This window comes from Littorina saxatilis, linkage group LG6, assembly GCF_037325665.1.
Source record: "Littorina saxatilis isolate snail1 linkage group LG6, US_GU_Lsax_2.0, whole genome shotgun sequence".
In the NCBI taxonomy this organism is placed as follows: Eukaryota; Metazoa; Mollusca; class Gastropoda; order Littorinimorpha; family Littorinidae; genus Littorina; species Littorina saxatilis.
The window spans coordinates 27952994-27980493 of NC_090250.1; the positions used below are offsets into that span (position 1 = coordinate 27952994).

Consider the following 27500-nt stretch of genomic DNA (forward strand, 5'->3'; position numbering starts at 1 on the left):
AGCTTCTATTAATGTTGACGTGGCCTAGTTCCAGCCGGTCAGTTATGTTACATGCTTAAAATTGATTGTTATAAATCTCACCTAGTGAATAAGAAGGGTGGGGATAGTGTTTGGCAGGCTTCCTTAATGAGACAGTGGTACCATGAGCTCCCAGGGCCATGGTTGGGTCTAGGGGCAAAGTCCCATCGGGGGGGGGGGGGGGGGGGTTATAGGTCAAAACCCCGGATGCTGTTGAAATTGAGCTTCTTCAATGGGTATTGTGGGGTATCTCCTTGAAAAAGATACATTTTATGGTCAGGGAACGGGGGGAGAGGGGGGAGGGGGAGGGGGTCCCAAAATGCCGTGTACAGTACAAAACCAGTGGGAGAGGAGGGTGTCATCGCATTCAAAAAAGCTCCGTAGTCGTCTTACTTTATCATTAATTCTATTTTATTTTATTCAATTGAATCAATCGCATTTGTTTCTCCTTGCCCCATTGATAGTAGGAGGAGAGGAGTATCTGATCGCATTCACTAAGCCTCCAGAGGACGTGACCTTGGCTTTGTCCCTGACCCTCACTAACCTTGAGACGTACAATGTCGACGTGGAGACCTCCGTGCCACAAAACACAGCAGCGATTGTGCCCAGCCCAACGCAAACAACCGTTCTCTTTGGAACGACCGACCATGTTGCCCTGGACAGCAGTCTGGTCATGCGCAGTGCAGGTGTCTTTAAGTCCGTCGTTCATGTCGTCAGTCAGGGAGAGATCGCAGTGCAGGTATGGAGTGTTTCAGAATAAGCTCTCATCATCATCGTCATCATCATCATCATCATCATTACCGGCACGGTTGGCCTAGTTGTAAGGCGTCCGCCCCGTGATCGGGAGGTCGTGGGTTCGAACCCCGGCCGGGTCATACCTAAGACTTTAAAATTGGCAATCTAGTGGCTGCTCCGCTTGGCGTCTGGCATTATGGGGTTAGTGCTAGGACTGGTTGGTCCGGTGTCAGAATAATGTGACTGGGTGAGACATGAAGCCTGTGCTGCGACTTCTGTCTTGTGTGTGGCGCACGTTACATGTCAAAGCAGCACCGCCCTGATATGGCCTTTCGTGGTCGGCTGGGCGTTAAGCAAACAAACAAACAAAAATCAGCAGCAGCAGCATCATCGTCATCATTGTCGTCGTCGTCATCATCATCATCATCATCATCATCATCATCATCATCATCATCATCATCATCATCATCATCATCATCGTCGTCGTCGTCGTCGTCGTCGTTATCATCATCATCATCATCATCGTTTTGCAACCACAAGTATCATCGTCATCGGACGGGGAGATACCTTAGTCGGTAGTGGCGCTGGCTGTGAAACCAGTTTGTCGCTTTTGGCGTAGGTTAGACCCCTACGATCGGCGAGGGATTTATATAAGTCAACAATGTCCGAACATCCCCGTGTGCACGAATGCGCGCAATAAAGATCCCAAGTTCACAGCAAAATGTCAGGTATTGGAAACATGAATACACGTTCCTTCCAGCTGAGGAAAGAGAAAATGATGGGTAGCGCCGTACAGTATGGAATCTTCTTTCCCCCAGTGAGAAAGCAGCCCAAATGTCCACGAGGGTAACCTCACAGGACTCTATATCTTATGCTTATTATCATCAGAAGAAGCAGATTGAGCGTTTGTAGTGCAACCAAAGCACAGCTTTCGTCATCATTATCTTCGTTGACACTTGATTATACTACATGTATTAACAACACACCAATCAGTCAATCAAACAATTGATATGAAACAACCAACCAAACAATCCATCCACCCATCCACTAATCAAGCGATCAAGAATCCAACCAAGAAATCAATCAATTGCATTCGAAGTCAGTAAGAAGGCAGTAGGTAAGTAAGTTGGTTGGAAAGGAAGTTGGTTGGTAAGGAAGTTGGTTGATAAGTAAGTTTGTTTGTTTGTTCGTTTGCTTAACGCCCAGCCGACCACGAAGGGCCATATCAGGGCGGTGCTGCTTTGACATTTAACGTGCGCCACACACAAGACAGAAGTCGCAGCACAGGCTTCATGTCTCACCCAGTCGCATTATTCTGACACCGGACCAACCAGTCCTAGCACTAACCCCATAATGCCAGACGCCAGGCGGAGCAGCCACTAGATTGCCTATTTTAAAGTCTTAGGTATGACCCGGCCGGGGTTCGAACCCACGACCTCCCGATCACGCCTTACCACTAGGCCAACCGTGCCGGTTGATAAGTAAGTAAGTAAGTAAGTAAGTAAGTAAGTAAATATGTAAGAAGGTAGGTAAGTAAGTTGGTTGCCAAGTAAGTGAGTAGTAAGAAAGAAGTAAGTAAGATTTGACATTTTTTTCTTTGTTCCCCCTAGGCGTTTGCCTCCTATTGGCAGCCTCCAGTGAAGGTACAAATGTCATGCTTGGCGCTACCTGTGTCGTTGATGACGCAAAACTACGCAGTGCTAACGCATTGCGACAAGGGCTATTGCGTCATGGCGGTACTGGCGCGTCACAACAACACTGTCGTCACTGTGACGCTAGAGTTGCCCGCTGACGCACAGGTGGCATATAAAGGATTGAACTATACCAATGGGCAGCAGGTGCACGAGACCCTACAGGCGTTTGAAGCGATGCAACTACTATGCCTGATGTGCGATCTGTCAGGTGAGGGTAGTGTTTATCACAGAAATATACAACGAAGAGCATACTTATAATAACTATGCATATAAAAACATGTTCATTAATGTGTCCGTTCGAATGCCTGTCTATATGTCTGTACACATGAAATGTAAAACAAAACATACACAACAAAATGAGAAACACCCTCCACGGCCGGTCAAAACACTTTTGCCTTGATCAGCAGTTTTCGTTCATTCTCCGTTCATGAACGCCTTAATCACATACGCAAGCATTACGTCGCTAGTTTCGATTCGTTGATGACACAACCATTTGTCGAGGATAGCGTAGGCACCCGGTCTGCTCCCCGCCTAAAAAAGGCCAGTGCCGTTCCGTCTTCGAGGGACTGCGTGGGTTTCATTTCGGAGTTTTCCTTCTCCTAGACGAGTTTCCTTCCATGGATGATGAGCCTCCTCTACCCTCGTTTTGAATTCAGAGTGGTCTTCTCTTAGGATAGCTGCCTGCCAGGGTTGACGAGCCTATCCTGCCCGGCTATTTGACCCATAGCTGGAGGTTGGTTCGTGGGCACCTGGGCGTTTCCACACACCGGTGGGCCCGCATGCCGCACGTCTAGGGGCCAACCTCCTCCGAGTCCTTGTAGTCTAGCCTGGGGCCTTGCGGTACCCAGTTTACGCCTGTCGCCGCGATGGAGGCACTACATAGGGCTTGTTGTGGAGAGGTTATTGTACTGGCAGGAGAGACTGACGCATTCTGCTCTCTTTTCGCATTGTCCTAAAAAGGACAGACGGTGCTAGCCAGCGGTGAGGGCTGAAAGCGAGAAGTGACAAGCACAAGACACTTCGCCAACACACTAGACACGTCACACAACCGTTTGGCAGGTCGTCGCTAGTTTGACGTCACGTTCCTTCTCGTGAAAAACATGTGTGTGTGTGTGTGTGTGTGTGTGTGTGTGTGTGTGTGTGTGTGTGTGTGTGTGTGTGTGTGTGTGTGTGTGTGTGTGTGTGTTCGGGTCACCGTCTCATATCGGGCCATGATTTTGCATGGGGTAAGTGATACCATACTTCCACTTGGTCACATACCAAAAATCAACTGCTTTCTGTAAGAAGTTGGAATTTTGTGATGAAATGATGTCTAACATATACGAAATTAATTAATCAAAATATTCCACCTAGGCTGTTCGGGTTTGTTATGTCACCAAGAGGAGGAATGGTCTTATCTCATGTAAAATCTTTGCCAGAACTGACATGGGGAGCCGAACTAAACTCAGCCCAAAATTTATCTTACCCATTTTCGAACCCCAACAAAAACACTCATTCCCCAAGCGATCCATTCAGTCACTGCTGAAATACGGCGCATTTTGTCATGGTCCCCCTCATCATGGACACACAAACCTCCACGTATAAGTTACAGCTCCGATTCATCCATGCTATCGCGTGGTATTTTGTCTCGACTGAGTGAATGAATATCATGACGTCACTCGAGGAGAGTGACGTCATTATATTCATTCACTCAGGCGAGACAAAATACCACGCGATACCATGGATGAATCGGAGCTGTAACCTATATATGGCATGACCAAAGTAAGGATAATTTGTCATGGGATGTGGAAACAAAGCATGGGAAATTCACCATGGGCAGAATAATCAACGCAAGCCTAGAAGTTGCAGAATTGTATTTTGTGTCAGTCTTGGTAAGGCCAGTTTTGTCCAGTTCCGGAAAAGACATCATGTATTCATTCATCCTGTGGAGACGAAATACCACGCGATTCCATGGATGAATGGAGGTGTGACGTATATATCCCGTGACGCATAAAAGCTAATTACATTTAGTCAAGTTTTGACTAAATGTTTTAACGTAGAGGGGGGAATCGAGACGAGGGTCGTGGTGTATGTGTGTGTGTGTGTGTGTGTCTGTCTGTCTGTCTGTCTGTGTGTGTGTGTAGAGCGATTCAGACTAAACTACTGGACCGATCTTTATGAAATTTGACATGAGAGTTCCTGGGTATGATATCCTCGGATTTTTTTCATTTTTTTTATAAATGTCTTTGATGACGTCATATCCGGCTTTTCGTGAAAGTTGAGGCGGCACTGTCACGCTCTCATTTTTCAACCAAATTGGTTGAAATTTTGGTCAAGTAATCTCCGACGAAGCGCGGACTTCGGTATTGCATTTCAGCTTGGTGGCTTAAAAATTAATTAATGACTTTGGTTATTAAAAATCTGAAAATTGTAAAAAAATAAAATTGTTTATAAAACGATCAAAATTTACGTTCATCTTATTCTCCATCATTTTCTGATTCCAAAAACATATAAATATGTTATATTTGGATTAAAAACAAGCTCTGAAAATTAAAAATATAAAAATTATGATCAAATTAAATTTTCGAAATCAATTTAAAAATACTTTCATCTTATTCCTTGTCGGTTCCTGATTCCAAAAGCATATAGATATGATATGTTTGGATTAAAAACACGCTCAGAAAGTTAAAACGAAGAGAGGTACAGAAAAGCGTGCTATCCTTCTCAGCGCAACTACTACCCCGCTCTTCTTGTCAAATTTCACTGCATTTGCCATGAGCGGTGGACTGACGATGCTGCGAGTATTGCTGCGTTGGCATTGCATTGCGTTCAGTTTCATTCTGTGAGTTCGACAGCTACTTGACTAAATGTTGTATTTTCGCCTTACGCGACTTGTTTTTGTTTTGAAATGTCTTTACAACGTACAAATAATTCATAACGACATAATCGTCATCACAAGACAGGTACTACATACTTTGTTTGTCGTCTGCTACAAATCTAGTCTTGTTGGTTGACACGGAGTGAATAGAAGCTTCAATCGTACCTTCATAAACCGGAATAAATGCTCAATCCGCCGCCATTTCGCCACTGAACATTGTTTTTCTTTCTTTAACTTTTTGGTTATTATTGAAACGGCAACCCAGAAGAGTGTTTTAGCTGTTTTAACACACAGGTTTAGCTACTAGATCTACTTTCGAGTGGTTTGTTCCGAAGTCTAAAATGACACAGGAAGCGAACAAAATTGTCGCGCATACTGTCATAAAAAGACGTCATGACAAAGTTACAGGCAAAACGGAAGAGACTTTGACGTCATTTGTGTTTTGTTCAGACGATTCCGGCTAATGGCTGGTCCGTGGACTTGACGTGAGTACCCCAAACGCCTGTACCCAAAACGTCTTTGTTCTCTGTTGGCATTGCAGCTGTGAAATAATCAGTCTTGTGTCTCAGTCGTGTAGGTACGGAGTTTGCTTCTGCAATCGCTGTGTTCGTGTTGATGACGGCTTCGTGAGACAAATCAGCGAATCTATCGTGTGGAAGACATTTCTGTACAAAACACCCAACCCAACAGGAGGCATTGATGCGTTTGCAGTTTGCTGAAGAAATAAACTGCATGTGGTTAATTTCATACGTTCAATGCTTGTCGAAACGAGCCATAAGACTTTAGAATAAAAGATTCCACGCATTGCTTGGCCATCTGAACACAGATGAGGTCGCAGTTTGTAGGTTGAATCTATGAATCGGCACGACCAGAGATGTAGAGGTTACATGCCGAGTCTCAGTGATTATCAAAAATAATGGTCGAAGTTAGCGGATCATGAAAAATGCGAGCTTCAGCGAGCTTTTTCATGACCGCGAACTGAGGCCATTATTTTTGATAATCACTGAGACGAGGTATGTAACCTCTTTATTCCTCCTTTCTTCAGTTATTCAAATAAAAGAGGAGTTTTTGTGCGAAAGATTGATCGAATCATATTCACCCAACCAGTCTACCTGCGCAGGCGATCGATTAATGCGCGGTTGTATAGTTCCGTGCAAATCATTCAATTCTGTTCACACTTCTTGTCAGTTTCCATGTTTTGAACTAAAATCAAGTACACAGTTATGTTGTCATTCTGCTGTGGCAGTAAAGGCAGATAGTGTGTGTTCTGTTCATGTTTTGGTATCGCTCAGGAAATGTTCTTTCCTCGAATGTGACTAGCAGACGAAGTTTTACACCCGTGTTCCAACGTTAAAAACTGTATGAAGTTCAGTTTTCTGGGGCAAAATAGTGTATGAAACCGCTGCATATTCTTTAAGTTGATTAAATGTTTGCAATTGATTGCGTGTGATCTGTTTATAAAATGAAATATTGTTGAAAACTGACCGTCGGATTGCAGTCTTGTCGATGCAGCCGAAATCTGGAAGGGGAACTACTCGTGTCGCTAGACAAAATATGAGAGTTACTTTTCCTTGGAATCTTGCAAGCGATAAACGATTGTGCACGGCAGATCTGAATTCAGAAAACAACCAAACTCATGGATTTTATATTGAGATTCATGTGTTCAAGCCTGTAGTTGCTGGTTTAAATGCGGCATGGTTGTATTGTTTGCTCCAGAAATGTATATTTTGTACATTAGAGTGTTCTGAACTTTTGAGTCGCAAAAAGTAGATCCACAATGTGTACAGTCTCTACCCATGAGCTATCGAGGATTCAGGCCCGTTGTTGGGTAAGTGATTTTGGTTGTTGGGTAAGTTACCGAAAAATAACTAGCCCTATAAGTTTACAGAGAGAAAGAAGCAGAGGGGGGAATAAAGATCTGTATCTATGGTACGACCTTCCGGATTATCAATAGCGGGTTCATGGTCGGAATCAAGAGGTCAAATTTGGGTGGCTTTCATTCAAAACGTCATCATTTCATAAAAGATTTCCTTTTTCTTGTTTCTGCCGCTGCGCAAGTTATTTGCCTCGGTCATGGCCGAACTTTGGGCCTACGGAGCAATACCACGGGATATTTGCAAACTAGAATTTAACAGAGACAAAGAAGGGAAGTCATGCTATATATATAATGACATATATACTGTTTAAAAGAAATGACACGGGAACGAGTGTTTTAGTTGGGGTACGAAAATATGTGCATGAGGTTTGTTTAATAGAGTGTATGTTCACGAGAAGAAATTTGGCTTAACGACAGCGCACTACTTATCCCTGTACTAGGTACCCTTGTGACAGCGTCGAAACCAGTGGCAGTGGTGGCAGGAGCGGACTCCTACCAGGTGACACGGACGGTCACTCCAACCTCGTCTGGGTCTGGTGGTCTGCTTGGCTTGATTGCTGGCTTACTCGGCGGCGGATCCAGCGGTGGGACGCCAACTGTTGAAACTCAAGTTACTGATCTAGAATACACCATGGCTCAAGTGCCACCATTGGAAATGTTGCGTGACGCATACATCCTGGCAACTACGCCGCTGGTGTCACTTCCGGTTCTGGTGAAGGTCAAGGCCTTCAATATCGGAACTAATATCACCTTCTTTGGTTACAAGTTTACAGCGAAAGCAGACGAACAAGTAAGTACGTGTGGGGGGGGGGGGGGGGGGGGAGGTTGAGAGAGAGGGGGAGGGAGGGAGATACAGAGAGAGAGAGAGTGAGAGAGAGAGAGAGTGAGAGAGAGAGAGAGGGGGAGAGAGCGAGAGAGAGAGAGAGCGAGAGAAAGAGAGATCGAGAGAGATGTGCGTGTGTGTCTTGATGATGACCTCTTGCTTTTATTCTTAAATTTTCAGTAGATTTGTTTGTTTGGTTGGTTGGTGTGTATGTTGGTGGTTTGGTTGGATGGGTATTTTTGTTTTAGTATTTCTTCTCCCCCTTCTTGTATTAGATGTTAGTTGTAACTGTTTCTCAGACACGTTAATTGCAGATTTTATCTTTCGGTGTCTCTGTCGTGGAAATGTTGTTTTTGACCTAATCGCAGTCACTGTTTTTGTTTCTTCTGTTGTCGTTGTTATGGTTATTGTGTTTGTTTTGGACATCATCACACAGCGTTTCAACAACTGTACTGTTTATATAGATGTGGACGTTCAATATATCCGGGCCTCTGATGGACGCGTTGATCGCCGACGGGCCGGTGTTGGTGGGTCAGTTTCACCCAGGTCATAACGACACCTTCAGAGTCAGTGGGGATGAAACAATGTTCTTCCCCGTACCAGTATCCCAATGGCGGAAAGAGTACAGACTGTTCGTTCCAACGTTGACCCATCCGGACGCGGAATACGTCATTCTAGTTATGTTCTACCCGAATCAGACCAACGCCGAGGACTGTATAAGTTTCAACACTACGATATACTCTGCTCTTGTTAATGCCATGAGGAACGCTTCTCATCGTTACGTCATGTACGGTCCTGGTTATGACAACATCACAGGAGTGCGGTTGCAAGTCCAGAGGCAGACATACCTTTACGTTTACGTCAGCTGGTCCTGCCCGGGCAATATTGGTGGTTTTCTGTACTCGTATGGGAACGGTACGAGTTGGAGCGTACCGCTTGGGTTGCCCCTCGACGATTTCATTCCAGTCTCAGAACCGGTATGTGTTCCAATTATATTCTCTTCAAGTAGCTTTCTTTTTACATTTAGTCAAGTTTTGACTAAATGTTTTAACGTAGAGGGGGAATCGAGACGAGGGTCGTGGTGTGTGTGTGTGTGTGTGTGTGTGTGTTTGTCTGTGCGTGTGTGTGTGTAGAGCGATTCAGACTAAACTACTGGACCGATCTTTATGAAATTTGACATGAGAGTTCCTGGGAATGATATCCCCGGACTTTTTTTTCGATAAATGTCTTTGATGACGTCATATCCGGCTTTTTGTAAAAATTGAGGCGGCACTGTCACACCCTCATTTTTCAATCAAATTGATTGAAATTTTGGCCAAGCAATCTTCGACGTAGGCCAGACTTCGGTATTGCATTTCAGCTTGGTGGCTTAAAAATTAATTAATGACTTTGGTCATTAAAAATCTGAAAATTGTAAAACAAAACAAACAATTTATAAAACGATCCAAATTTACGTTCATCTTGTTTGTCATCATTTCCTGATTCCGAAAACATATAAATATGTTATATTTGGATTAAAAACAAGCTCTGAAAATTAAAGATATAAAAATTATGATCAAAATTAAATTTTCGAAATCAATTTAAAAACACTTTCATCTTATTCCTTGTCGGTTCCTGATTCCAAAAACATATAGATATGATATGTTTGGATTAAAAACACGCTCAGAAAGTTAAAACGAAGAGAGGTACAGTAAAGCGTGCTATGAAGCACAGCGCAACCGCTACCGCGCCAAACAGGCTCGTCACTTTCACTGCCTTTTGTACGAGCGGCGGACTACGTTCAGTTTCATTCTGTGAGTTCCACAGCTTGACTAAATGTAGTAATTTCGCCTTACGCGACTTGTTTTATTTTTTCTTTTGTCTTATTTCCTGGTATTTATTTGTGTGTACACACAGTAGTATACTACGTATTTGTTGACACCATTCACTTGTTAAAAGATTACACGGACAAAAATCAGAACATGACTTACGAGTACCATACCGCCACACACACACGCACACACACACACACACACACACACACACACATACACACACACCCACATACACGCACACACACACACACATACACACACACCCACATACACACACACACACACACACACACACACACGCACACGCACACGCACATACACTAACATATAACTACATACGAAAATAAAGATAAGAAATGGCGAACGAAAATAACGTTAATGACAAAGAAACTAAAGACAGACTGACAGGCAGACAAACGGACAGACACAAAGGCAGATGGAGTAGACAAAAATATGTCTATGAAAACATCCTGTTATTGGCACATCACTGTGTGTTAATGTGTGTCCATCTTTCTGTCCGAGAGCTTTTTTTTTTCTTCAACGCTTTCGCGCGTGTTTCTGCCCCTTGCTGAAATGTATCAGAAAAGCTGCATCTCTACCTAACATTTGCCCTGTGTTTTCAGACGTCAACGACTACGTCAGAGGTGACGTCAGACACAGAGGCAGTAACTGACGTAACCAGCACGGAGCCATTGACAACGACACCTTCAACAGAGGCACCATCGACATCACCTTCTACCCCAGCTAAACTGCTGCCGACACTGCCATCCGATCTGTCACTGACAGTGCCCAGCGACCTGCCAGTGTCAGTGCCAACGGATCTTCAAGTGACAGTGCCAACGGATCTGCCAGTGACAGTGCCAACGGATCTGCCAGTGACAGTGCCAACGGATCTGGCGATCAGCGTACCAGCGATACCTACACTGCCCTCTCTTCCTTCGCTGCCTCCCATCCCCTCCTTCTGCCCATGTCTGTGCAGACCGCGCTACCAGCTGGAGATCCTGGCCAACCACACTCTGCTCGTGCCACCCGAGCAGTACGAATCAGAGCTCGTGGTTCCCAAGGAGACCTTGTCATCCACGCGCCGCAAGAAGACGTCAGCGGAGGACAAGAGGACGTCATCGTCTGCGTTAGGCGTCTACATGACGGCCATTCCTGTGGGACTGGTCATGGTGCTGTTTTACCTCGACTTCTGCCACAAGGGCATCGCTCGCATCCGGGCGGCCTACTTGAAGAAAAAACGCGAAAAGTCTTAGTGAGGACTTGAGGATTTCTGGTATGAATTAGTAGAACTTGAAGTAGAAACGCGAAAAGTCCTAGTGAGGACTTGATGGTTTTTGAGTCACTTGAGAAAAAGTGACTCTATGTAATCGGTCAGTGTTAGTCTCTCCGGCCGGCCGGCCGTCCGGCCGGCCGTCCGGCCGTCCGTAGACACCACCTTAACGTTGGACTTTTCTCGGAAACTATCAAAGCGATCGGGCTCATATTTTGTTTAGTCGTGACCTCCAATGACCTCTACACTTTAACGATGGTTTCGTTGACCTTTGACCCTTTTCAAGGTCACAGGTCAGCGTCAAAGGAAAAATTAGACATTTTATATCTTTTCTCGGAAACTATCAAAGCGATCGGGCTCATATTTTGTTTAGTCGTGACCTCCAATGACCTCTACACTTTAACGATGGTTTCGTTGACCTTTGACCTTTTTCAAGGTCACAGGTCAGCGTCAAAGGAAAAATTAGACATTTTATATCTTTGACAAAGTTCATCGGATGTGATTGAAACTTTGTAGGATTATTCTTTACATCAAAGTATTTACATCTGTAGCCTTTTACGAACGTTATCAGAAAAACAAGGGAGATAACTAGCCTTTTCTGTTCGGCAACACACAACTTAACGTTGGGCTTTTCTCGGAAACTATAAAAGTGACCGGGCTCAAATTTTATGTGAACGTGACTCATTGTGTTGTGAATAGCAATTTCTTCCTGTCCATCTGATGCCTCATATAATATTCAGAACTGCGAAAGTGACTCGATCGAGCGTTTGCTCTTCTTGTTGGTATCAGTTAGGAGTACTTGAAGAAGAAACGCGAAAAGTCTTAGTGAGAAACATAAAGCTAGAGGATTTCTGGTATCAGTAAGTAGTACTTAAATTAGAAACGCTAAAAGGTCTCAGCAAGGACTTGTCAGAAAGCTAAAGCTTGAGGATTGTTGGTATCAATTAGGAGTTCTTGAAGAAGAAACGTTAAAAAAGCTAGAGGATTTCTGGTATGAATTAGGAGTACTTGAAGTAGAAACGCGAACAGTTTAATCATGCTTTATACGTGACACGTAACTCGCATCATTATGGTACAACCACCATCACTGCATGTAATACTGCTCCTCCTTCGGTTTGTGCTGTCTTGCCCATATAAGGCCTAACAAAAATATATACGTTGGTTTAGGGTAACGTGACCAAAAAAAGATAGGGTTGGTAGGTCGGCATTTTTTTTTTAATTTAAATTTTTTATTTAGTCGATTATAAAGGAGGTTACTTCCCCTAGTCTCGGTATGGTTCGCAAAATGTGTCAAAAGAAAAAAAAAGAGTTTGAGGGTCGGCGGAAAAAAATAGGGTCGGTTGGGTTACACTAAACCAAACATATAATTTTGTTTGGCCTAACAGGAAGATTCTTCACAAAAACTTCCTGCTTTATACGTGCCACATACCTCGCATGATACGGCACATCCCCCATCACTGCTACTCCTGCTACTGCTACTTCATGTAATCATACTATCACTACTTCTGCTTCAGTTTCTGCGTGCTCTCTTGCCCAAGATACGCTTTTTGTATAGTGCGAGAGAACAATGCAATATTTAAAACATGAGGAAACGGTTTTTTTGTTCCATGTACTCACTGTATGACCAAACGTAAATGAAAATGGGTTTTTTTTGTAATGAGCGTGCTTGCTTGTTTGTTTGTTTCTTTCTTTCTTTCTTTGTTGTTGTTGTATTTTTGTGTTCCAAATGAACAATTATGTTTGACAAAACGTGACGATTTAGACGAGGTACGTTTTACATGTGGAACTAGATACGGAATACGATAAATCAGGATTCAGGTCTTTGATATTTGCTACATATTTTACCTTGAACCGACAATTTGCTCAAGAAAATCATAAGTCGAACAAGTAAAAAGTTCAAGAAAAGTCAACTTTATTTCAGACACGAATAATAAAATCATTGTAGTCGCACTTCGTTCTTTATATCAAACGCAACTTCTCTGCTGTATCTGAAAGAAAAAGGGGAAGAATAAAACGAGAGAAAAAAAGAAAAAAAAACCAGGAAAGTGTTGGGCAAACGGCAGATCTCGCCAAACATGCCCCCGCAATCAGACTCTCCTTAACTGACCCGCCATTAGTTGTTAATTGTCTTTGATAGCCAGGTATCGCTCCAGGCCAATAATTACTAGGAGCTCTAAGTGTCCTGCTGCAATTTTTCAGACATTATTTTGCTCCGGCGGCTTGCCGAGACCACTTCCTGTGTTCTCTTTGTCGGCGAGAACGAGAATTGGTCTCATTATAACTCCACTTCTGTGTTGTTGTAGTGAAAGGTCACCAAGACACAGGAAGCAGGAAAACGCCTCACTCCTCCCCCCCCCCCCCCCCCCCCAACGAACACCACACCCACCTGCAACCACCACTACCACCAACAACAAAACCCCTCCGTAGCATGTGACGGTTGGCGTTTGATGTTGGAAGTGTACTGCTTCAGGACAGGAAACCTTTGATGTAGCCTACACTGAAAGCATGTGACGATCGTTGTGTTAACGATTTCATGAGTGGGTTTCGCAATATTGTATTGGTAGGAACACTTGAAAGGAAAACATATGAACATCGAGGATGGGATAGGAAAGGGGGGGGGGGGGGGGGTTCTTGGCAGACAACGCAATTTAAGATAGAGAAAAATCAAATTAACCGTTAGGTTAAAGTGACCCCGGGAGTCCTATGTAATCTTAAATCACGGGGACTGCCTCATTGTAAAAACGCCTCCCGTCGCCAGTACGTTAGGTAGGGCTGATTGCTATGGCTAAAGTATAATTATGAAGATGTTAAAAAGGGAACATGTGTTCATTTTCTGTCAATAAAAGCATTTAATCGACATGTCCAGTCTTTTTTTGTCCAGAAACCCAAATTCGTCGTCTTAGAGTATTTCAACATCAAAACGCAATTTTGGAATCCTTGTAGACTAAAGTGTACATTTGAGAAACAATGTGAACCACAAAAGATGTCGATTGTTTAGCTTTAACAAAAATTAATTAAAAAAAATTAAAACTCTGAAAAGGTGAAAATAGTGTTCAGTGACGTTCAATGGACGTGCTCCATTTACCAGAACATTCTAGCGAAGAAAAGAACAACAACAACGAAAAGCTCTCAGCTTAAGGTGCCTCGCCTCCACACCCACTGCTTAATAGATCTTTACCAAAGCAGATCAGTGTGCCAGCTCAAAATGAGAGAGCGTCGATATTGGCTTTGTTCTCTGTGACGTCTACACACTGATTCACATTTCGATGAACCCGACAGAGGAAGCACTAATTGCTGATTTAAACAAAAAGGAATCTCTGATGATGTCTGCGCACTTTAACATGTCCAAGGTCTCAACAGAAGATCGACACAGTCATTCATTAGTGTGTGTGTGTGTGTGTGTGTGTGTGTGTGTGTGTGTGTGTGTGTGTGTGTGTGTGTGTGTGTGTGTGCACGCGCTCGTGCGTGCGCGGGCGCGCGTGTGTGTGTGCGTGTGTGTATGTGCGAGTATGTGTGTAATTTGTGTGTGAATGTGCCTCTGTGTGTGTGTGTGTATGTGTGCGTGCGCGGACCCGTGTGTGTGAGAGTGTGAGTGCGTGTGTGTGTGTGTGTGTGTGTGTATGCCTCTGCGTGTGTGAGTGTAAAGTGTGTGTGTGCGTGCGTGTGCACCAAGCTCTCGGGACCCTCTACCGAACTGCAGAAGACTGCGGACTTCATGGCAGCCACCGACCTGAGGATATGACGGCCATGAAAATCGAACGCAGAAGAAGAAGAATATTGAAAACGTACCAAGAAAACGGCTCTCAGTTCTGTCTTGGAGATGACCTTGTCCCCGTTTGTGTCCAGTGACTTGAAGAGGTCGCCGGATGAGGCGCAGGTTGTTGAGCTTCATGTACTCAAAAAGGACCAGAATTGGGTCAAAGGACAAGGACTTGGGTCTAGCCATGCCGTTGATGTCCTTTATGCGAGACATAGATGACACGTGACTGGCGCTGCTCTGACAACTTGGTGAGGAACTCATCCTCTGTCTGCGATGTGCTGGGATACAAATGTTTACAATGGGATTCATGGCCTGCTGTTAATCAAAGACAGGTGAACAAACACACAAATCACAGGAAATGAATAGGAGACGTTTTCTTTGAAGATGTACATGCTTGCATATAACCACACTTTATATATAGTCTTGAGTTGATCGTTTGAAAATGCCTGAGCCTGAAGGCGGGTGTAACTTACACCTCTTCGTATCAGTCTGCCTAGGATATATAATCGGGCAGATACAATCGTGTCGCAATAAAAATAACACTAAAGAAAATAATAAAGGGGCCAATTTCCTCAACAAAATACATGCCATAATACCGGTAAACGTGATCAAATCCATACAATTATTTAAATGTAGGTGTTGTATTAATACCTACAATAAATTCAAATTAGTAAACGCCCAAAGGTTATTTGTTTTGGTGGTTGTTTTTTTCTGCAATACACATTAGACAGAAAAAAACGAAACAAGACAGATAAAAGTAAAAGAAAAGGGGGAAATGAAACGCGAAAGAAACAAGCAAACACAGAGCAGACCGCTTCTTGCACCCCTTTCTAATATCCTTATAGTAACAGTATGCTTCAGCGGCGAAGAGCAGGAAACATACCGACATATCAACAACGTTGAGAGCAGATGTCGGTGTGTTGATTAGCATATTCATGACTTGTGTGCCACTTTTTGTCGGTAATGGGTTATTCGCCATCTGCAAACGAAAGCATTAAAGATCATCATCATCGTCGTCGTCGCTGTCGTCATCGTCATCGTCATCATCATCATCATCGTCGTCGTCGTCATCATCATCATCATCATCATCATCATCATCGTCATTATCATCATCATCATCGTCATCATCGTCATCGTCATCCTCATCCTCATCATGGAAGTCGTCTTCAAAGTCACCACAGTCGTCATCACTATCATTATCATCAAATTCTAAGCGATGATATTGTGTCAATAACACAATGACCTTGACAGTTGCACAATGACCATGACCCTTATTTTAAGAGCTAAACCGACGTATACAAATATAACAAACATAGACCCGCGCAATACGATAACTCATGGAAGTTGACACTGACCTTGATACTAATTCCAAAAGCTGAACTGGAATCGAAATGACACGAAGTGACCTTGACAATAACAACGATCTTTACAGCAATACACATACCTTTACATTCACTCTAAAAAGGTACCTCAAGCAAAGACTTAAAAACATAAACTAACATATATAGTGACCTTGCCAATGATACCGTGACCTTGACAATAACACTGCGATCTCACCAATAACACTTTGAACCTAACAATTACACTGTGACCTTGACAGTGAGCTAACTTGAAACGCAGACAAACAAGAACGAACAAATAAACAAGCAGCACAACAACAACAAAATACATGAATACAAATACAGTGGAACCCGCCTTTTAAGACCTCCAAATTTAAGACTTACTTCCTTTTAAGACCAGCAGCTTTCTTAGATTTCTATCCATAATATCTGTAAATGTACCTCCATTTTAAGTTTCCCTCCTTTTTAAGACCCAATTGTGTCAGATTGTTAAAAGTCGTAAAAGGGGGGTTCCAATGTAAAAACAAAAGAGACTTTCTCAGACTTTCTATTTACGTAAATTTACCCCCATTTTAAGACTCCCTCCTTTTTAAGACCCAATTTAGTCAGAATGTTAGAGGTCTTAAAAGGGGTTGTTTCCACCGTAGAAAGAAACCTGACCTTAACGCTGAGGAGGGTGGAGTTTGCACGGAGACCCCTCAGCAGACTCACCAGGCCCACCACACCGATACACGTCCAGGTGTTGCAGACAGGTATTGTCCACTAACGATGTCTCCAGACCCATGCAGCCGTCCCTGCCCAGTCCGTTCCAAGACAGGTCCAGGTTTCGGAGCGTTTCATTCTCCTGGTGATAACAATTATTGACGCAGGCTTAAAGGCGCAGTGCATTGCTGAAGCAACGATTTGTCTTTTTATCGCAGATTACGATATAAACAGTGTAAAACTTTACACAACTGTCTCACAGTAGCCTACACATACCTTAAAGTTACTGGACCTGTCAACCTCAAGTGCACGGAGATCCTATCCTTGAGCACCAGAACGTGAAATACATCCATGCGGGGGATGCAAACTGGGAAACCGCATGCATTTTCGTTTGACTGGCAACACTAAAGGTATGTGAAGGCATATGTGAGAAAATTGTGTAAAGGTTTTGACTGTTTATATCGTAATCTGAAACAAAAAGACAAATCTTTGCTTCAGCAATGCTGTGACCCCCGTACTGCCCCTTTTAGTGTTGCCAGCCAAACGAAACTCTATGCGGTTTGTCAGTTTGCATCTCCCGCCAAAATGTAATTAACATTTCCCGTGATCACGTTCTGGGGCTCAAGGCTGTGTGCGGTATGCCAAACTGGAACCACATACAATATGTTACAAGGTTAAAAGAGCTAATTAGCTGTTTGCTCCAAGGAGCAGGTTATCAAGATAAGGATAGACAGAAAGATGGTCAGCAAGATAGGTAGGTAGCAAGGTAAGTACGTGGGAATAGTTTCCCAGGCTCTTGCGAAGAACGTTTAAGCTTCACGCCCTCACGGCAAAGCCATTAAAGGCATGTGCAACAGGAAAACCCAGCTTTTTCCAGACTCCTGTAAGAAAGGTCCAGTAAACGGAGTGTTCAGCTCGACTGATCACAGAAATTGTCAAAATGTTTGAGCGAAGGTCAAAAGGCAAATCATTACAGAGATTAGATCTACAGTTATTCGATGGAGGAGGTTATGAAAATTACTAGCATAAGATGAAAAAACGTCAGCTCCATTAGAAGGTTGGTACGTGGGTGGTAGGATGAACTGGTAGGTGGGGAAAAATGGAGGATTGGTTAGTCGTTTATCAAGTCCCTTCAACCTTGTTGACTATTCGGGGCTGATTGAATTGTGTTTTCTTTCTCAGTTTACATGGTGGTTTCCGTGTTTCAACCCACAGTGTATTTTACATTTAGGTCTATCCCAGTAAATCGAAGAAAGTTCTAAAACGCCCATTTTCGCATTTGTTACTTTACATCTTGTTACAAATCTTATAATGAAACGTTGCAATAACTATCCTCTCTTGTTTCTTGATTATACCAACAAGGCCTTGCTACAGTCGTCCGAACAAAGAAGTCAGAAGAAAAACAACACTCGATATTGCCAGTGATTGCGTATAGCCTACCTTGAGTGCCAAGCAGAAGTTGAAAGCTCCTTTGTGTCGTAACTGATTCCAGCTCAGGTCCAAGTAGGATAAACATATTGCTGAGCCTGTATAGCAGCAAAACACAAGACAAACTATAATACTATTATGTCATGAAGCCACGAAGTCCTTTCTACACGATTACACTGTGTGCGCTTGGGTTCTGAGAGCGAAGGTTAAAAGGAAAACAATTTTATTTTTAATCAAATTTACTTCTTTATTTATTTTTTATTTTATTTTTTTTTCTTAAAGTGTAACTAAACAGACATTTTGAAGTGTCAGCTTTACTGAATTGCTTTATGTTTTGTCCAAGTATAGACCTGTAGAAGCGATACTGGACGATTTTTCCAACGTTTACTGTGTTTTCTGATTTACTACGATTTTTTAAAAGTGTTGAACCCATTTCAGATTTACCTGCTTATCTGTTCTTGATTTGATACTTCCAAAGAACAAGTGGTACTTTGAGTTCCGGTTTTATGTTTTAACCAATCAGAATTTGGTTCCTAAATAAAATCGTCTGCTGCCTGTCCCAGCAGAGTCGGCAACAAGCACTGCTTGCCACATGTGTGATGTTACCAACAGAAATAGCCATAAATTGGGCAAGGTAGCAATGTAAATGAATTGGATCTAACTAATGTGCTTGTACTGCATCTCTGGCCTTTGTATTCACTCCAAATGTACTGGCTCAGCGTGAGAGGCAACATCCTGTCGAAGTCGTAAGCACGAGGCTGACTGGAAGATTATTATTCGAAGAGCATGCTGAAACAGATTGTAAGTACAATATTTTACATGTTCTCGACATTTCTGTTGATCTTTCCTTAACTTTAATTGTTTCCTTGATTTAAAACCCTAGGTCTTGTATTTTCATTTGTGATACTAAGCACGTATCTTTACCACAGTATCTGATCACTTCACACTTGAATTTTGGAATGATGAAGTGGAATTATTTCTGGATCTAATTTATTCCTTGTTCCCCCCCTCTCGATTCCTTTTTTCGCCACATATGTATTGTCGTGTAAGGGGGTAGATGCGTGTACTGGCTGATTTTTTGATTTTTTTTTACTTCGGTCAGATACAGATGATTGAAAAAAAACTTGTCAAGGATTTCAGAATTTAATAGATCTGTTCGAAGTTTTTACGGGATGGGTCCTGTTACAATATAGACTGAATGTGCGCAAGATGAACTTTTGATTAAACATACACACACAAATGAATCTCTTGATTTTGTAATACGGCGAATGTCCAGTTCCCACCACCACGTCTGTGGTATGTTTTTATACTGTTTGATTGAATAGACTGACGTGCATTCTCTCGCAAATGTGCGCGCGTGTGTGTTTGTCTGTGCCTCAGACTTATCAATCAAAGATGATGTTGCACATTGCAGATCTATGCGACAGGAGCAAGTGGACAAGACAGCTACATTTGTCTGAGCGAAGATCCAACGGTAAGCTCTTTTAGCCGAAGACAGCGAGCCTGGGTGCATGCATGCAAGCTTCTATCATGTTCGTGTGAGTGCTGCAGGGCTATTAGACGCCTTTTCATTATTCTTGATTTGGAGATCCATGCAGGGTATTAGAAAGTGCAGAATATACACGTTTGAACAAATACGATGTGTGTTTGCTCTGAAAAAAAGAAAAAACGCAACAAACAAACATTGTATTTGTTTAAAGTATCACAAATATTTATTGCCTGTATCTGCATGTTTTGATAATGATGAAGGGTAAATTACTTTGACGTGTGCTTTTTTTTTTAACCACACTGATAACGAATGATAGAAACACAGACACACTTAATAACATATCCACAAAAATTGTAACAATAAATGTAAGCTCCTCAGAAGTAAGTAATTATGAGATTCAGACAGAGAGAGAAAGCCCAACACGAAACCAGTTGTGACATTTTTTATTTCATTATGTAATATTAAAAACACGACAACAACGTATTTCCTGTACTTAGTTTCGTGCAATTATGGATTGCAAAGTATGTCTAATTGAGTGGCATAAAGAGGCACAGTTGCATGAAAAACCAACTCGGATCTTGACTAGGATCAGGATTTTACATGGACACAACCTAGAATTTAACATCCTGGGGGGAGGGGGGTACTGCGCCTTTCACATCAAGATGTAAAGATCTATTTTAAATAATACTTATTAGAAGGGAACAAAATCAAACAAACTACAACAATCGTTCTGAGGGGAGAGAATTACCTCTTCCGAAGAAATTACCTCCCTTGCTTTTCTTGTCGTGACTTATGTAGAGTAAAGTGAATAGAAAGTGAATCAGTCAGTAACAAAAAAAAAACACAACATTTCTTAAGATCAATGAGGAGTCTTGAAGTATTTGTCAATGTTAATCTTGTATGCATAACAAACAATATATTACGGATTGATAATTAAAGAAAATCGTCTCTTCTACAGGGTTGACCCCCCTAAAAAGGACACCCACAACCATACAAATTACTTCTGCATCTGTTGAACCAATTATTTTATATATGGTATTCATTATCTTCAGTTTATGTTCTGCCTTTCCAGTAAGTGGCAATTTTGTAAATTGAATGGTCTGACTTTTGTGCAATTTTAATTTGTTTCTCCAAATTCGGGGGTCGACTAAACAGAACGAGTTTTGACATTGAGCGGTAGCCATTTTTACCTAATTTAAACCCTTCAGGCTTTTACCTTTTTGATTATTTTGAATGTCTGAGTATGTAAAAACATCCCCTTCAACCCCCAGGCTATCGATGACCTGAAGAAAGCATGCAGTTACAGCTAGGTTCAGGGCAATCCTCAGACACGAAAGCGTTGGTGTCATTGGTGATGCAAAAGTTAGATAATTTAACCTAAAAATTTGCCACTTTGTGAACTGCATAAACATAAAATCAAGTTTAAGTATGCTGAATATGAAGTTATCCAGTCAATTGGTGTAGAAGTTATAGCATTTCTGTCAGTTAACAGTATTTAAAATCTCTAAAGTAAAATCTGACATATTCGAAAGTTTTGCATAAACACCCAGACAATTTTTACGATATTCTCCAAAGCTTCTCCACTTCTCAGCCCTGTCTTGGAAATGAATTCGAATAAGGCAGTCAAAATAACTTAGTTTGGAGCACCCATCAATCAGAATAAGCATTAACTTTTGACACAGGAAATATCTTCTACCGAAAGCTCTCCTGGTTTTATTCTACATTTTTCCTGCATAATGGTAACAAATTTAATGATAAATCTAAACAACGAAGTGACTGTGGTAAGATGAACAAAGTTAAAAAAACAAAGGATTACTGTAAATGGTTTACGAATCGAAATCTAAACAAGTTTTAATGATAAGTAAAATGATAAAAAAATAAAATAAAAAAAAGCTGACGTCCTCGCATTTGTCCAGAATTATTCCATGTTTAACATGGGAACAGAGGTATAATTGGTCTAAAGAATTTATCTGTATGCAATGCCCGCTATAGGTGAAAGACTTTTGTGGAAGCCATGGAAGAATGCATCGCTGTTGTGCTGGTTCAGCTTGAGGTCCTGTCCTAGCGAATATCCTGCACACACAAAAACACGACTTTTTAAGCCACTTATCTTGCATTCCGTGACATAGCTTTGTTAAAACCGTGTGCCTGATAATAATGACAGATTTTGTTGATATACATTTTTTTTAAAGACACCCCATATGATATTGTTTGACAATCTCTTTCAACATAGTTTACGAATCACCAATGTGTATACAAACGCAAATAACCCACAGGTCAATAAATTACTTTCCAGAGAGAGAGAGAGAGAGAGAGAGAGAGAGAGAGAGAGAGAGAGAGAGAGAGAGAGAGAGAGAGAGAGAGAGAGAGAGAGAGAGAGATCAAAACTAGAAAATGTGTGCTATATAAAACAAGGATAATCACTGTCAAATCTTTGCTTGTACCTGCATGGTGTTTACTGCGCTATATACACAACCTGTTTTATTTCATTTATTTATTTATTTTTTTTTTGGGGGGGGGGGGGGGGGGATGTTTTGTGATGAGGGTTTTTTCAAAGCCTTTACTGCTTTAGTCATTGAATCCACCCGACTTCGATTTATTGTTCAGTGATGGGTAATTGTGTGACCAACTATGTAAGTTAGTGATTGTTCTGGCTTCATACAATGACATTGCATTAATTTTATAAGTGTATGTGTGTGTGTTTCAGGCAAAAGCTGATATTACAGTCCTAGTTGTATGCAGTACCTCTGCTTCTTCGTTCAGGAATCAAAGTATACAATCTAAACCGATTATTTTGTTCAATAATGTTCAGCTTACCATCCCGAAGAAGGCAGTAACGTGCCGAGATATTGATTATAGATATTAACGTACCTAACCTGGTTACTGGTGTGTTTTCTTTTTATTTCAATAATGTAAATGTGTGACACCTTGCAGGGTACTTGATGTTCAGAGCAATATTTCTGGCAAAAGACCTTTTATGGATCAAAGAAAACTTTTGTCGTGGTGCACAAGTCAATCAATTTGGTTGATAAATAATTTGTGCTGCATTTTCCCTGGTTCCAAAACGTAGTATGTATTACCACATGTCCTTACCTGTCATTGGCATCACATGATTCTCTGCAAGCAGTCTTTTGTGGAAATTATTATACGTCATTTAACACTTGCACTTATAGTAGGGCTGATGGGGTCTATGTCGACCAAAAGAGTGGTATTCTCTGTAGGTCGAGTTCCTGTAGGTGGATTCCCTGTATACCTAAGACTTTAAAATTGGCAATCTAGTATACAGGGAATCCCACAGGGTGCAGTTTTTCAATAAAACTTGCAAACCATACTCGAATTTCTAAGAAATATTAAAAAAAAAGATCGAAAAACATCAAATTCTAACGATGTCGCTAAGCATCACGTGACTTTCATTGATATTAGCAAAACGCTACAGGAACTACACCCTGTGGTATTCCCTGTATACAAGATTGTCAATTTTAAAGTCTTAGGTATACAGAGAATCCACCTACAGGAACTCGACCTACAGTGAATCCCATTCTTTTGGTCGACATAGACCCCATCAGCTATAGTAGGTGGCTGTGGAACGGTAGACATGCAACGACAACGAACAACAAAAGACAAAGTGTGGAGAACACTCATTTTTCTTAACATACGCTAAGTTTCTTTGAGAATGCTCCAAGTGAAAATCAGGGGTTCCTAGGCCTGATATCACAATTAAACAGCTTCTTCTCAGAATCAGGAGGGAAAAAAACGAGATGTCGTGACAAGAACAGACAGCAGCAGCAGCAACAACAACATTGCTAAATCGTCGCTTTAACAAAATTTCATGTTTAGTATCGCAGACAAAGCACGGCTACTGATCCGACCAAAGCCACACTTCATGCACGATGGGCACATTGTTATGGCCAGCTTGTTAACATGAGCATTGTGTATGTTTTACATAGAATTGAATGTGTTTGTCGTTGTGTCTGTCATCTATCCTAGTCGTTTGATTTAGAATAAAGCAAACTTATTACAATGACGATTTTCTTCGGTTTTTGATGAAGGATTGGCATCTTTTCCTATTTTCCAACTCTGCCACCATACACTGGCCGTTCAGGTCTGCATGTCGACCACATGGTGTGTGATCAGATTTTTCGGACATGTTCACAATGCTTACATGACCACCAAATGGAAAATCAGTTTGTATTTGTTATGTTTTTGTGTAAGCACAATCTTCATACAAGTAAACAGAAACAGTTTTGTTGCAAACAGAGCCTTCATAAGAAAAAATGCTTCTAAGTCAAAATACATACCCCCTTGTTCGTATTGCGTAAAATATACCCATAAATTCTGGACATCATATTTTTATTTTTTTTCACAACAATGAAACCAAACTTTGGCATATGTTTTAGCAATATATTCACAATAAAACCTATGAGTTTGAAGGCTGCATCTTGTTTTGTTTATTTTTGAGAATTTGTTTGCAAACCCATGCAAATGGCCAGTTTCTGGGGAGAGACTGGGGAGATAATGGCCAGTATAGAAAGAGTTAATAAGTAAACTAATGTCAGAAGTAGGTATTTACCTTGTTTGCCTTCGCGTTCTTGATAGCCCGCTGCAGCATTTGTATCACTTCCCTTGACATTCAAAACGCCAATGTATTTCTGAAAGGAAAATAAAGATATATATTGACCGAAACATCACACAAGTGGTATATCATGCTAGGTTTTGTTTACAGTGCCTGTTCTACGACCACATCTGATTGTAATTTAAATAAAGAAAAACTGTATCCATTTATTACTTCTCTATTTGTGTGTGTTTGTGTGTGTGCAGGGGCGGATCACATCATTTTTAAGGGGGAGATTCCAAATTTCTTTTAGGGACAATTTGACGACGCGAAGCGTTTAGTTGAAGACGCGAAGCGTTCAACCTCCTTGGGGGGGGGGGGGGGGGGGGGGGGGGGGGGGGGGGGTCCGACAAATGTTGATAAAAACAAGGAAAATGGATCAATCCGAGCCAAGAAACATCCCCTAATACACCTTCCAAAAAAGTAAATATATTAAGAAGAAAAATTTGAATCACAACAAGGACAACTGATAGATCTGGCGCAACCTGAGCAAACTAATTAGCCAACTTCTTTCCAAAATCGTCACTTAGAATACAAAGGCCGGATCCGCCCAGTGTGTGTGTGTGACCGATGACCTTCTCTAAATTCTTATCGTTGCGTTTGCATGGTAATAAAGTTTTAATACTGGATATGCCCATGAAAAAATATCATTTCTTGTTCATGTCATTGTGTGTGTGTGGCCAGGACCGTGACTTCTGCTTGCCTCGACGTCTTCAGAAAAGACACAAAATGCCAGCAGGCGTATGTTCTTGGAGCACTCAGTATGCCGTCATCTGCAAACAAATAAATACAAATTATTCAATTGTGTAAATAAAGAACAATCATTTTAATATTACAACAAAAAAATTCATATAACTGTAGTCTTCACCAGAGACATCCACTACACTATCTTTAAATAAAACTGCCGTAAAAAATTGAAATACTATAAAACTTACCCCCACTCAGATCTATTTGGGATTATTCAAGTTTCAACCATGAAACGATGCCGGTTTGGACAGATCTGCTAGTTTGCCGCTGAAACTGAAATCAAAGGCGATCTTCAGAACTATTTCTAATCTTGTATTTGTGATTAATATAAAATACTGATCTTCCCAATAGAAGCTGATGTGTATACACATGACCAGGACAAGGTATTTTGTTACAGGGCATTTACGCAGACGTCGCAGTTCAAAATATCGTTTTAGATCTGATTTTGTACAGCAGCCTGTGTGATTCAGAATCGTCTGCCCTTTTTCGGTTTAACATTTTATGGACGATTCCTATGAGACTGCTCAATCATAACTGATGACAAATTCAGAAACAGATGATGGTTTCAAGTAGGCTACAGTAATGATTCGTTAAAAATGTCAAGCCACTCGTCGATCATTCACACTCAAAGAACCCAAGCCAAATCTGCTCTGGTTCCGAGCAGCTTTTTCCAACTGAGACCCTAATTGTTACGCATCTGCCGCAAAAAGATAGACCACAAACAAGCGGCACTGTACCATGCTTTCGTTTATGTTGCTAAACAGATTAAATGTGCATTGTAAATGTGCTTACAGCAAAGAAATGCATCCTTACTTACCACAAAAATACTGGTACCACATTCATCGCACTTGTGTCTTCTTACCAAAACCAATCGATATGTTTGTTTACGATGTATTGGTAATTACTAACCGTTAACTATTTTTCAAAAATCTGAAATGACTTTTAAGAATCAAAGAAAGATTCGCTAAAACGGTTGACTTCAGAAAATAAGCAACATTTTTCTGAACCATGAAATAAAAATCGAAAACTCCGTTTGATCTTTTATTTTGGTAGATTGATGACAACAGCCGGAACTGAAAGTACCAGAACCAAAAATTAAGGGCATTAATCAGGTAAACTAAGAAGATTGTCGTTCCTGGCGCGCACTTCACATGTCCGTCAAACAGTGTCCGAGTGAGAGAAATTTTTTTTTGTGTTCGCAGTTCGACAGTATATGAGGCCCTTCTTCATATCAAAGTGTAAAGGTTGCTGAACGACGTTTTTCCTTTTTGCTTGTTTAGTTACACTTTAAGAAAAGAGTTACTTCAAGGAGGTGTTCAAGAAACAGGCTACTACTTCTCTCTCTTCGTCCATTCCTTCTTTTCTTTCTTCCTCTTATCTTCGTTTCCTTCTTCCAGTCTTCATTGTTTCTTCTTTACCTCACTTTTTTGTTTTTGTAGCTTTTCCATTCACAATCCCACACTAACATTCACGCAGACACACAGACACAGGAATGGACACACACACACACACACACACACACACACACACACACTAACACTAACACTAACACTAACACGCACTCACGTACACTGACACATACACACACTTACACACACAGGCATGCTGAAGGGGTCAAGATTATAAAACAAGTCGCGTAAGGCGAAAATACAACATTTAGTCAAGCTCAGTCGAACTCACAGAATGAAACTGAACGCACTGCATTTTTTCACAATGACCGTAGTCCGCCGCTTGTGCAAAACGGAGTGAAACTGACGAGCCTGTTCAGCGCTGTAGTGGTTTCGCTGTGCTGCATAGCACGCTTTTCTGTACCTCTCTTCGTTTTAACTTTGTGAGCGTGTTTTTAATCCAAACATATCATATCTATATGTTTTTGGAATCAGGAACCGACAAGGAATAAGACGAAATTGTTTTTAAATCGATTTCGGAAATTTAATTTTGATCATAATTTTATATTTTTAATTTTCAGAGCTTGTTTTTAATCCAAATATAACATATTTATATGTTTTTGGAATCAGAAAATGACGAAGAATAAGATGAAATTGTTTTTGGATCGTTTAATAAAAAAATTATTTTAATTACAAGTTTTCGATTTTTAATGACCAAACTCACTCATTAGTTTTTAAGCCACCAAGCTGAAATGCAATACCAAACCCCGGCCTTCGTCGAAGATTGCTTTGCCAAAATTTCAATCAATTTGATTGAAAAATGAGGGTGTGACAGTGCCGCCTCAACTTTTACAAAAAGCCGGATATGACGTCATCAAAGGTATTAATCAAAAAAAGGAAAAATCATTCCCAGGAACTCTCATGTCAAATTTCATAAAGATCGG

General features: G+C 41.4%; 1 protein-coding gene and 3 long non-coding RNA genes across 5 annotated transcripts in view; 2 read left to right on the top strand and 2 right to left on the bottom strand.

Moving 5' to 3' along the window:
* LOC138968898 (uncharacterized) overlaps positions 1-13949 on the top strand; it is a 28885-nt gene extending 14936 nt beyond the window's left edge. The window contains exons 3-7 of the mRNA XM_070341572.1: positions 483-757; positions 2364-2655; positions 7621-7970; positions 8468-8980; positions 10441-13949. Coding sequence (XP_070197673.1) covers positions 483-757; positions 2364-2655; positions 7621-7970; positions 8468-8980; positions 10441-11073 — 2063 coding nt within the window. The 3' untranslated portion in view covers positions 11074-13949. The remainder of the gene's footprint in view (positions 1-482; positions 758-2363; positions 2656-7620; positions 7971-8467; positions 8981-10440) is intronic.
* A 745-nt stretch (positions 13950-14694) lies between these two features.
* Positions 14695-27500, bottom strand: part of LOC138968913 (uncharacterized) — a 20585-nt gene continuing 7779 nt past the window's right edge. For both annotated transcript variants that reach the window (XR_011456319.1, XR_011456318.1), the window contains exons 3-5: positions 16851-17034; positions 15734-15829; positions 14695-15128 (exon numbers count right to left, since the gene is read on the bottom strand). This is a non-coding gene — a long non-coding RNA (uncharacterized lncRNA). The remainder of the gene's footprint in view (positions 15129-15733; positions 15830-16850; positions 17035-27500) is intronic.
* LOC138968900 (uncharacterized) lies at positions 18588-24589 on the top strand. The gene is made up of 2 exons (XR_011456316.1): positions 18588-19794; positions 22517-24589. It is a non-coding gene; the product is annotated as an uncharacterized lncRNA (long non-coding RNA).
* LOC138968899 (uncharacterized) lies at positions 20237-26016 on the bottom strand. The gene is made up of 3 exons (XR_011456315.1): positions 25986-26016; positions 24380-25441; positions 20237-21882 (listed from the first exon to the last, which is right to left on the bottom strand). It is a non-coding gene; the product is annotated as an uncharacterized lncRNA (long non-coding RNA).